An 11,292-nucleotide genomic window follows, 5' to 3' on the forward strand; every position below is an offset into this window, starting at 1 on the left:
CTTGTCTGCAGAAGCACCTGCAACGCAGCAAGTCTGTGTCCAGCCAGGCGACCAGCTGCCACCTGTGTGGGTCGGCTCCCCTGCCGGCTGGGACTTTCTGAGAGCAGGAAGCTAGGTATAGGTAGATAGGTGTTACAAAGGTGGTGCTCCTTCCCCAGCCCCAGCAGGTCTCCCTCATTCCAAGCCTCATGTTCATACCAGCAAACGGGTCCAGCTGAATGCATGACCCTTCTCACCTCCTTCCTTGGGAGAGTCCTGCACACCGGCTTTGGCTCCTCCTTGGTAAGGCTGCTGCATCAGCGGCAACCCTGGTTCTTATCATTCTCCTTCTTTGCAAAAAGATCAGGAGCATAGGTGAGCCCTGAGCCCTGAAAAGGGGGGCTTTGCAGCTTCACCAGGCAGGGCCTCCCCTGGTGCACAAGGGAGGATGTTTGTCCCTCCTTGTCCGCGCTTGTCACATCCACTATATTAAGTCAGAAGGGAAGCCAGGGTGTGCAGTTCTGTCCCTGATGTGGTACAGCACCTTGAAGAAACTGGGTCAAAAGCCTCTGATCGTCAAACTCCCTTGTCACTCCAGCAGCCTCAGTTCCCCTGGGGGTAGGGGTGAGGGTAGTGGGAAGGGAATAGCTCTTCCTTGGGGACCTCCTATCTCAAAGTCCCAAAGTAGGCGGAGAGAAGAGGATTTCTGCTGGACTTTATTTAGGAAGAAGAAGGAAGGAAGGAAGGTAGAAAAGGCAAAATTACAGCTGAACAAGGAAGTTTTCTCTGGGTGTTTTCTCTCAGACCAGGGATAGGGAACTGGAGAACAAAGGAGAGGTAATATGGGGCCCTTGGGATTAGACGGCCCAGAGGCCCGGCTTCCCAGTATAAGCCACGCAGGCCAGAGACACACAGGAAGGAGTGGAGTTGCAGCAGGAAGCCTGGCCTGGGCAGCTGGTATCGAGTGGGCGAGGGCTGAGGGGCCTCCTCAGGGTGACATGCACCCCAGGGAAGCTGGACCATTGCCGGCCCCTCAGGCATTATCCCGTTTGGAATGTGAATGTGGGAGCAAAGTGGGCACAGGACCCCACCTGGGAATCTTCTTCCCTCTTAAGTCAGTGGGGAACTAGCACCTAGGCACCCACGTGGGTATTTATATCTGAACAGACAGAAAGACGCTTGAATCAGGCACTATGTTAAGAAATGTATTTATTTGCTAATATATTTATCCATAAACTCCATCTGGTCTCGCCGTTTTCTTCTGTCATGACTGTCACTCAGGGTAACAACTTTGTCTTCTACGTGGGCAAAGACAAATTATTCCTGATAGCAGAGGCTAGGCTCTGATTTATGAAAGGACAGAGTAGAGTGGTGGGCTTGGCTTGTAAGCCCCTAAAAGCGTGGTTTAGTGAGATGGGGGAAAGAGAAAGCATGACTGGATTCTCACTGTGTGGTTCAGTGTGTTATCTGTACTATTATTGTACTGTTTACTTCACACTCTATAACGCTTCAGTGACTTTCTTTGTGACCCTGGGCAAATACCCAGATATATTTGAGTATACTCAAATACCCTGGTGCCTTTTCCCACCCATGAAATGGGCCCACTTCACCGAGTTGTTGGAGAGCTCCCATGAGGCAAGACTGAACTGTGTTCCAAGGTAGAATGTATGCAGTGATAGAGAACATCCTAACCCGTCACAGAGCCCATCTGAGCACGACACGGCACGGGCACCAGCAGCAGACCGGTCTTGAAGAAGCTCAGTTTCAATTTAGGAGGCCTGGTTGGGAAGACAGAGCAGCAGGGCCTGAAACTATTTATATCCCAAAGCTCCAATTCAGATAAACACAAATGACTGTCCTCTGCCTACACACGGGACTATTGTGAGGATCAACAGAGGTGGTGCTATTGCAGGTATGAAGAATTCCACAGGGCCTGGAGAGGCCTTTGCTCTCCTCCTCACAAAGCACATTTCCCCCTTCTGCTTCTCCAGGAAAGGTATGTTAAAGGCGGTCGTTGTCTGAACCGGAGAGAAAGGCATTTAGCATCTCATAGGGTGATTTTTTTTTTTTTTTTTTTTTTTTTTGCTGTACGCGGGCCTCTCACCGCTGTGGCCCCTCCCGTTGCGGAGCATAGGCTCCGGACGCACAGGCTCAGCGGCCGTGGCTCACGGGCCCAGCCGCTCCGCGGCATGTGGGATTTTCCCGGACCGGGGCACGAACCCGTGTCCCCTGCATCGGCAGGCGGACTCTCAACCACTGCGCCACCAGGGAAGCCCCCATAGGGTGAAATTAAAAAAAAAAAAAAAAGACACAATCTCCCACAGATGATCTTAAGTAAAGGAACTGTATCTAAATGCTAAAAGCTGCACAAAGCGTAAATTATCAGCTGGAACGTGGAAACGTACATAAAGAGCTGTTAGAAATAATTAAATATGCATTTTTTTCGGCCGTCTGCTCACCGGCCACCGTTTCTGTGGACGCAAATGGAAACCCAATCACGCTCCCTCCCTGTTAGGAAGGAGGGGGGCGGTCCCTGGATTTCTTCTCGTCTCTGCAGAGATAATCCACAGGGAGGCAGTGGATTCGCTGGCTCTGCGCTTTTAAGACGGGAAGACAAAAAAGAATCTCCGCTGTCATCCAGGATCCTCCAGGGCACCGGCGGCCCGCTGCCAGCGGCCTAGATCAAATGATCCGAGCGCCGGGATTCCGCCCGGGTCGCGGCGCGCGCGCAGGCGCCAACCGCGCCGCACCTCCCCCACGGGCCCCGCCCACAGGCCCAACGGCTGCCAGGCCTCGCCCTCGCGCCGGCCCAGGTGGCGGGGGTGCGTGCCGGCCCAGGTGACTCCCGGCCGGCCCCGCCTCCTGGCGGGAGAAACCATCTCCTAAGGCGGGTGGAGGGGCGGGGCCGGCGGCCTCCCACGCCGGAAGAGGAAGTCTTGGAAACCGGAAGTGCGGGCATTCTGGGTAATTTGCTATTTACTTCCTGCGAGAGGAGGTTGTGGCTCCTTCCTTCGCTGTTCTTCCGTGGGAGAAGATGGCCCTGGAGACGGTGCCGAAAGACCTGCGGCATCTGCGGGCTTGTTTGCTGTGTTCGCTGGTCAAGGTGTCTGTGGGCAACCTGGTTGTACGGGGGATGGGGGACCAAGCTGGGGGAAAGTGGGTGGAACAGGGGCTACAGGAACAGTGAAGAGAGAAGTCAGGTCCAGGACCCAGGGGGTGGCAGGGGGACGTGGGAAGCAGCAGGAGGCCATCGTTTAAGTCGGTAGGAACGCAGGCAAATCTTGCAGCCGTGGGCATGGACGTTCTCACATGCCTTTGCAACTTCAGCTCTCAGCACAGGCCTGATCCTTTACAGACGTTCAGTGAACTTCTGTTGGAGCCGAAGGACATTAGGAGTTGGAGGAAGGTGGGGATCTGCAGCTGAGGGAGTAGTCGGAGAAGGTGCCTGACCCCACGGAGATTCAGGGAAAGGAATAGGTAAAACGCAGTTGGGAACAAGAGAAGAAGGATTGTGAGAGTGGAACTTAGGAAAGGGACTGTAGGAATGGTGGGTGGGGGACCTGATGAGACAGAACTAACATAGGGAGCCTTGTACTTGACCAGGTGAAAGTATGGGGAAAGCTGTTTTTTCTTTTCGCCGTGTTCGTGCTCACCTCTCTCCTTCTTTTCCCCTCCCAGACTATAGACCAGTTTGAATATGATGGCTGTGACAATTGTGATGCATACCTTCAGATGAAGGGTAACCGAGAGATGGTATATGACTGCACCAGCTCTTCCTTTGATGGGTAAGCCCTTTAGATTGCTGCATTCATTCTTTTACATTACCCGCATCCCACCAAGTAAATGTGGACAGACTCTTGAGACCCTAATCCTACTTGGGCTCAAAGTTACTTTGAGACACACTAGTCCTGTGCTGTCCAGTACAGTAGCCACTAGCCATGTGTGGCATTGAGTACCTGAAATGTTGCTAGTCCAAATTGAGATATGCTTTACCTGTAATGTGTACACTGGATTTCAAAGACTCAGCACAAGGAAAAAGAATGTAAAATATCTTGATTTTTCTTGTTTTAATCACATGCCATAATAATAATACTTTGAATATGTTGGGTTAAGTGAAATATATTATTGAAGTTAATTTCACCTTTTGTCTTTACTCCTTTAACATGGCTACAGAAAATTTTAAAAATGACTTGCATGGCTTTCATTATATTTCCACTGGACAGGTCTTCACTAGACTGTTAGCTCATTGCTGATAGGGGCTGTTTATGTCATGCACCATGACCTGGCATAGGGCCTGGAAGGTGATGGATACTTAATACACATTTGTTGAATGTATGAAGATCCTTTTTGAAAATGAAGGGTAAATTTTGGCCCCAAAGCTGATGCTTTTAGATATCTCTAAGAGGCCCTAAGAGAAAAGTTTTCCCTTGGTGAGATTGCCCAGTGCGGGGAAGGGGAATGAGAGAAGTGTGAGTGGCTAAGTCTCAATTTTCCTTCCCCAAGGGAGGAGCCAGAGGGCAGTATTCTTTGGGGGTTAAGTTTCTTTTGGTTTCTAGGCCAATTAAGGGTCTACATGCAAACTGGGCCCAAACCAGTGCATGCTAAAGTTCCTTCAAGGTGGGCCAACTTCATTCCTCCCTTGTTTGCCTTTAAGGAAGAGTAAAGGATTGAGCAAAACAGATGTTGTCATGGAACCTTTACTTCGTACATATGTACACATTCATGTGCACACTCAGATACTCCAGTTCTTTCATTTGTTAGCACTGTTACCATCCAGTGCTAACAAATGAATGGACTCCCATCTGTGGCTGCTGTGAGAGATGGCAAGAGTTACACAATGAGATACTTACAAGTAAGAGAGACACAGTGTAAAGTTTTGCATGTTACGGTTTTGGTTTTTTTGTTTAAAATCTGGTAAAATATACATAAAAACTTTTTGCCATTTTTAAGTGTAGAATTCATTCAACGGCATTAAATATATTCATATTTTTATGCAACTATTACCACCATCTATCTCCAGAACTTTTTTTTTTTTTGCCACACGGCATGTGGGATCTTAGTTCCCCCTCTAGGGATCAAACTCGCCCCCCTGCATTGGTAGCATGGAGTGTTAACCACTGGACCGCCAGGGAAGTCCCTCCAGAACATTTTTCTTTTTTTTTCTTCAGTACACGGGCCTCTCACTGTTGTGGCCTCTCCCGTCGCGGAGCACAGGCTCCGGACACGCAGACTCAGTGGCCATGGCTCACGGGCCCAGCCGCTCCGCGGCATGTGGGATCTTCCCGGACCGGGGCACGAACCCGGGGACTCTCAACCACTGCGCCACCAGGGAAGCCCCCTCCAGAACATTTTTCATCTTCTCATTTCCTCCTCCCTGCAGCCCCTGGCAACTACCATTTTACTTTCCCTGTGAATTTGATTAGTCTGGGTACTTCCTGTAAGTGGAATATTACAATATTTGTCCTTTTGTGATCGGTTCATTTCACGTAGCATAATGTCTTCAAGGTTTATCCATATTATAGCATGTGTCAGAATTTCCTTTTTAAGCTTAATAATATCCCATTTTATGTATATACCAAATTTTATTTATCTGTGCATCTATTGATGGACACGTGGATTGCTTCTACCTTTTAGCTGTTAGGAATAATGCTACCATGAACATGGCTTTACAAATACCTGTTCAGGTCCCTGCTTTCACTTCTTTGGGGTATATATCCAGAAGTGGAGTTGCTGGATTATTCTCTGTTTAACATTTTGAGGAGGTGCGATACTGTTTTCTATAGCAGCAGCATTTTACATTCCCACCAGCAGAGTACAAGGGTTCCAGTTTCGCCACATCCTTGTCAGCACTTGTTACTTTCTGTTTTGTTTTTGATAATAGCTGCCCTGTTGGGTGTGAAGTGGTATCTTATGGTTTTGATTTGCATTTCCTTAATGATTAGTGATGTTGAGCATCTTTTCATGTGCTTATTGGCCATTTGTATATCTTCTTTGGAAAAAAGTCTCTTCAAATATAATTCAGTTATAAAAACTTGGAAATAACTACAGCTTCTAAGTAAGAAGTGTCTGAGGACTCCCATCTTTGGGCTACGGTTCTGGGTTTTACATTAAGTGACAACTCTGATATTGTTAGTGTCTTACTAAAGGATTGTCAGAGAGTTCTGAAGCATGCTATGTTCAATTAAAAAACAAAAGGTTATGACCATTTATCAGAGTCTGGGCATAATAGGTGCACGTGTCCAGGTTAAGCTGTCATTGTTTTCGAGTTCCTTAAGAGTTGAGTTGATGAGAACTGAGCAAGTAGAGTTTTTTGCCCATTTTTGAATGAGGTTTTTTGTTTTTTGTTGTTGAGTTGTAGGAGTTATTTATGTATTCTGGTGCATATTAGGATTTGAAGAGTGAGTATGTCAAAGGCTAAAGGAGATCAGAGGAGGGCTTGATGAACTCAGCCAGAAGTGGAGGAGATAGCATATGAGTCAGACTCTTAATTAAGGAAAGAAGTACAGGATTTTTGAGGAGGTTGAGATGAGAGAAAGGTAGAAAAAGCATTCTAAACAAAGGGACTGACCTGAGCAAAGGCATGGGGTCGGAAAACCAGGGTATGTTTGGAGAATGGTGGGAATTCTGTTTAGGTTAAATCATAAGGTTGGATAACAGACACTGTAAGGCTGGAAGGATGGATTGTGAAGGACAGAGGAGCATATACTTTTGGTCAGAAGAACAGCCTGCATACGTGCCTACCCCAGACTGGTCTGCTGGGCCAGGGCAAGTATTACCCTACCTGCCACCCCTGGAGGTGGGGTCAGTTCCACTCAAAGCATATAGCTGAGAATGTAGGATTTGGATGGGGAGGGAGGCTTCCCAAATAAGAATCCAGGATTGCTACCAAGAGAAGGGGGAATGGATACCGAGGAGGCAGTCAACAAATACCAGTGCCTGGTACAGATCTGTCACAGGAGGCAATCAGTAAGTATTTGATCGAATGGGGGAATGACAAAAGTGACCTCTGTAGCTGCTTCTTTTTTGTTTTTTTTTTTTGAAATTGGGGTATGGTGACCTCTGTAGCTTCTGAAAGCACCTGAAGCTTACCTGTCATGCTCAGTAGCAGGCTTCTGGCCCTTGTAGCCTCTGTTGCCTGTGCTCTGGGATTAGAGCTACCCTGAGAAGAATGATTAGGATAATAAAGGAGAGCTAATGTTTACTTAGCACCTACTCTGTGCCAGGGTTTTTCATGTATTAGCTCAACCTTCCAGTTTCATCTTACTGATGAAATTCTGAGGGACGTCTCCATACGTGTGTCAGGCTGTACCGCTCATTAAAGGCAGAGCTTGCTTAAGTCTAACTTGTTTCTAGTAAGAGGACCCACTGTTTTGACTCACCCTCCCCTTTGCACTAGGCTCCAGCCCTCAGTGGTTGTGTTGGTTGTAATCAGTAATGCCATCTACCTCAAAAGCTGTCCCATTTCCCAGGGAATCGGTAGGCCAAGGATGCTTTTGAGCATGGTGAGACAGTCTTTGGGGGATGATGACTGACCTGTGATTGGTGGGCCAGGGACATAAGTGCAAAGGCCCTTTGTCAGTACTAGCTCTGAGTCAGTCCCTTCCCAGCACTAGAACTTCATTTCCCCTGCTTTCTGGTAGAAACTCAATACTTGGCTTTTTCCTAGGTTTCCTCTCCCAGAACTGTTGTGCTGGCTGGGAACAGAGTAAAGGGGCGGGGGCGTGGGGCGGGCAGTTCCCTTGGTCTCTGTTCTCTAGTAGAGGCAACTCAGGCTGACTCTCTGTTTCTTTCCCCTTTCTAGAATCATTGCGATGATGAGTCCAGAGGACAGCTGGGTCTCCAAGTGGCAGCGAGTCAGTAAGTGTCTCCCTTTCTCTTTATCCTGGCCTGGTTGTGTTGTCAGGGCCAGGGTGCGGGTGGGGGAGTCTTCAGTCAGCGGGTAGGTGGCCCCAGAGTGAGAACGATGGGGTTGGAGGAAAGCCAAGGAAAGTGTCCTGTGTCCTGTCATTTAACACGTAGAGCCAAAAGAAGTGATTGCTCTTCTCTGGGAGTTGGCGGCATTTCTTTCATTTTTAGCTTAAGCTTCCATTTGGTCTTCAGTTGTAACTCACTGTTAAACTGCAGTGTCTTTTCTTCTCTTTCAGGTAACTTTAAGCCAGGTGTATATGCAGTGTCAGTCACTGGTCGCCTGCCCCAAGGTAATAATAATCATAGTAACGGCCGATGTTCATTTACTGTGTCAAGCTCTATGGAAGTTTCTTATGTGAATTAATGCCAGTCCTCACAACTCTGTGAGGGAAAGCAAATCTCAGAGAGGCTAAATAACTTGTCCAAGGTCACCCAGCTACTAAGTAACGAGCCAGAATTTGGGGACCCAGGCATCCTGGCTCCAGAACCCTTGCTTTTTTTTTTTTTTTGCGGTACGCGGGCCTCTCACTGTTGTGGCCTCTCCTGTTGTGGAGCACAGGCTCCGGACGCGCAGGCTCAGCGGCCATGGCTCACGGGCCCAGCCGCTCCGCGGCATGTGGGATCTTCCCAGACCGGGGCACGAACCCGTGTCCCCTGCATCGGCAGGCGGACTCTCAACCGCTGCGCCACCAGGGAAGTCCCAGAACCCTTGCTTTTGATGACTACAATGTGTCTCTCTTTTTCTTCTCATTCTTACCAAGTCATTGCCAAGCACTTGCCTGGATCTTCAAGGGTGACAGGCCGACCATGCAGTTCGGTTGATGAGCAGTCTAGGAACTCCAGTTTGCTTAGAGCATGCCACCCCTTCCCCTCACCAAGTGGTACCCGAGGGACCTTTCTTATCTTCTGGAGTCTTCTTCCCTTACAGAGCTGTTTCTCTTCCTGCTGCAGGAATCGTGCGGGAGCTGAAGAGTCGAGGAGTGGCCTACAAATCCAGAGACACAGCCATAAAGACCTAGCAAGATGCACGGCCGCCAGCGTCTTTGCTTCTCGTCTCTGCCTCTGCTTACTTTTTGTTGTGAAACTAAATGGGCAGAACTTCAAATACGTGCCGCCCTCCGATTCTGAGATTCAGCAGACTGTTGAGAGAGCATCACGCGTCCCTGGGCCGTTTTACCTTCTCTGGGCTGCTGTGGGGTGGGAGTGGTTTGGGTTGGTGGATTAGCGGAGACTGACTTCGGTGGGGAGTAGGATGCTGGCCTTTCCTGTGCACAGCCTGGGGCTGCGCCCTTGCGCATGGGCAGGACTCTAGGTCAGATGCCAGAAAACGTGAACCCCTAGGAATGCCCTTAAGCCCATGACAGATGCCTTGCCTCCCTCTTCCTTTGTCTTAACTGGGCACAGTAAGAACTCGTTGCCCAGTAAGCATCTTCCCAGAGCAGCAGAGGCCCTTCTGCTCCTCGTTATCTGTCTCTGAGCCTCCGGGATTGTAGCCTTTCTAGTGAGCTTCCCTGGGTCTCAGAGGTCTGCTGTCCTGAGTCTAGGCAACCCCGTCAGCCTGGTAGTCCTGGTGTCTGGTGGTTGCAGCCTTCTGCCCTCTAGACCTGGCACAACAGGTGTCCCTTGAAGAAATCCTGAGGCTTCTTCGTATTACTTGCCCTTGACCATGTTTAAAACCTTTCTTTCCTTCTTTGTTTTCTTCTTTTTTCTGTCCTACCTATACCTTAGGCCCACCAGTGACGCCCATGACCCCCCCCCCTACTTTCCTGAGTTCCCCTAACTGGAGACCCTCAGGTTGCTGCTGGGTCTTGGTCTGGCTAGTTCATGCCTCTCCTTCTCTCTCTGGCCTAGTAAGAGGGCCTTGAGTGATGTCATGGTATTGGCCAAGGTGAGTTATTTGTTTTGGAATTAAATATTTACCATAAATTCTCATTTACTTAAATTTCCACAGAAAATCATATTAAGTGTCCTCATTTTTATTTCCCTAACTTTCTTGTTCCCCATCTGCAAAACAAAAGTGATTACATCCTATTTACCTCAGGATTTTTGTGATTATAAAAATAAAGCAATGTGAAAATTCTGTAACTTAAGTTTTATAAAAGGTAAAACTCATTTGCTCTCCTTTTTCAGTCATTCTTTAGTATATGCAGCATGTACACAATTCACCCAAATAGTGGGGGAAGTGCCTGGAACGGGCGCGGGCGGAGCTCTGACTCGGGGTAGGGGTGCCTGCGCTGGGGCTTGGCGTCTTAGCCGCCTGGTGTTGCTAGTGAGTCAGTGTGACCTGGACGGTGTGGGAAGGAGGGAGAGATGCTGCCTCTCCGGTGACACTCCCAGGCCCAGGGGAGGAGGCTGGGACTGGCCCAGGCGCTCATGTCACCACTCACGGGTCCTGACAAACCAGAGCCGTTCTCTGATGCCTTCAAGCTCGGGGAGCGGTCTGTTAACCCCAATCCCAACTGAGCTTTTCCAGGACTTTCCCAGCCCAGCACGCTGAGCTCCAGGGGTGGCGGTTTTTGTCGTTCAGTTTCAGTCTGAAAGAAGCCTTGGGAAACAACCCCACCAGGCTAGAGTTTACGTCCTGGAGGGAAGACGTGGGTGTTAGTTAGCAAGAGTGCCGGGGCCACGCAGGCGACACCCAACTTTCACTGGCTTTCTCAGAAAGTCCCTTGGAAATCCCCAGCCGCCGTCCTGCGTGTCTGACCCGGACGTGGCTGCTCGGCGAGAATGGAAACAGTTGCGGGGGGCGGGGCGGGGGCAAGAGGAGCTGTGCGCAGATAACCACACTCCCGCCGCCTCGGCCCCACACCCGGCGGCGCCCCAACTGTCAGCCTCGCCGGAAGCGAGCGACAGGCTCTGGCGGCTGTGGGGGAGGGCGGCCGGCCGCAGTGCCCGGATCTCAGACCCCGTGCGCCCCGCCGCTTCTGCCGGGGGGGCTGCGTCTGACTTCGCTCTCGTGCTTTCTCTCGGCGGTCCACACGGGCGCCGAGGTGCCGGAGTCCTGTCCCCTGTTGGGAACCCAAAGAAGCTGAAGCGCGGACCGGTGGCTCACACCCCGCGAGTGAGCAGTGCTGTGGGCGAGGGGAGGTTTCGGACGCCGGCATCCCCGTGCGTGAGGGCTGCGCCCCGTCTGGGAGCCCGTCGACGTCTCAGCCCCATTCTGACTGCTGAGGTCCCGCATCTGCCCGAAGCTCTCAGTCTCCTGCGTAGTAGTCTGGCTTCTCTTCTTGACCGAGGCAGGGCTCCTCCCCAGTGCAACAAGGACGGACCCAAGTCAGAAACAGTTAGTGGCCCGGCTGCCTTCGCCTTGCCTGCCTGTTCCTCATTCTTCACCCGCTACCCACCACAGGCCGTGGGGTTAGGGTCTCCCCAAAATGGAGGGGCTAGCCGGCAGTGCGTGCAGCC

The 11,292-nt window shown here is 50.3% G+C and overlaps 1 protein-coding gene across 1 annotated transcript; it reads left to right on the forward strand.

The window, feature by feature from the left end:
* The first annotated feature begins 2,991 nt into the window (after positions 1–2,991).
* On the forward strand, positions 2,992–9,241 carry SUPT4H1 (SPT4 homolog, DSIF elongation factor subunit). The gene is made up of 5 exons (XM_065897555.1): positions 2,992–3,082; positions 3,658–3,764; positions 7,781–7,836; positions 8,124–8,177; positions 8,839–9,241. The coding sequence occupies exons 1-5, from the start codon at positions 3,014–3,016 to the stop codon at positions 8,904–8,906; spliced, it is 354 nt and encodes a 117-aa protein (XP_065753627.1). The 5' UTR covers positions 2,992–3,013; the 3' UTR covers positions 8,907–9,241.
* The last annotated feature ends 2,051 nt before the right edge of the window (positions 9,242–11,292 follow it).

The sequence above is a fragment of the Phocoena phocoena genome, chromosome 19 (genome assembly GCF_963924675.1).
Source record: "Phocoena phocoena chromosome 19, mPhoPho1.1, whole genome shotgun sequence".
Lineage (NCBI taxonomy): Eukaryota > Metazoa > Chordata > Mammalia > Artiodactyla > Phocoenidae > Phocoena > Phocoena phocoena.

Coding starts and splice junctions, on each gene's coding strand:
- SUPT4H1 (XM_065897555.1), top strand. CDS start 3,014: ATGGCCCTGGAGACGGTGCCGAAAGACCTGCGGCATCTGCGGGCTTGT. Junction 7,837..8,123: donor CTCCAAGTGGCAGCGAGTCA/GTAAGTGTCTCC, acceptor CTTCTCTTTCAG/GTAACTTTAAGCCAGGTGTA. Junction 8,178..8,838: donor CACTGGTCGCCTGCCCCAAG/GTAATAATAATC, acceptor TTCCTGCTGCAG/GAATCGTGCGGGAGCTGAAG.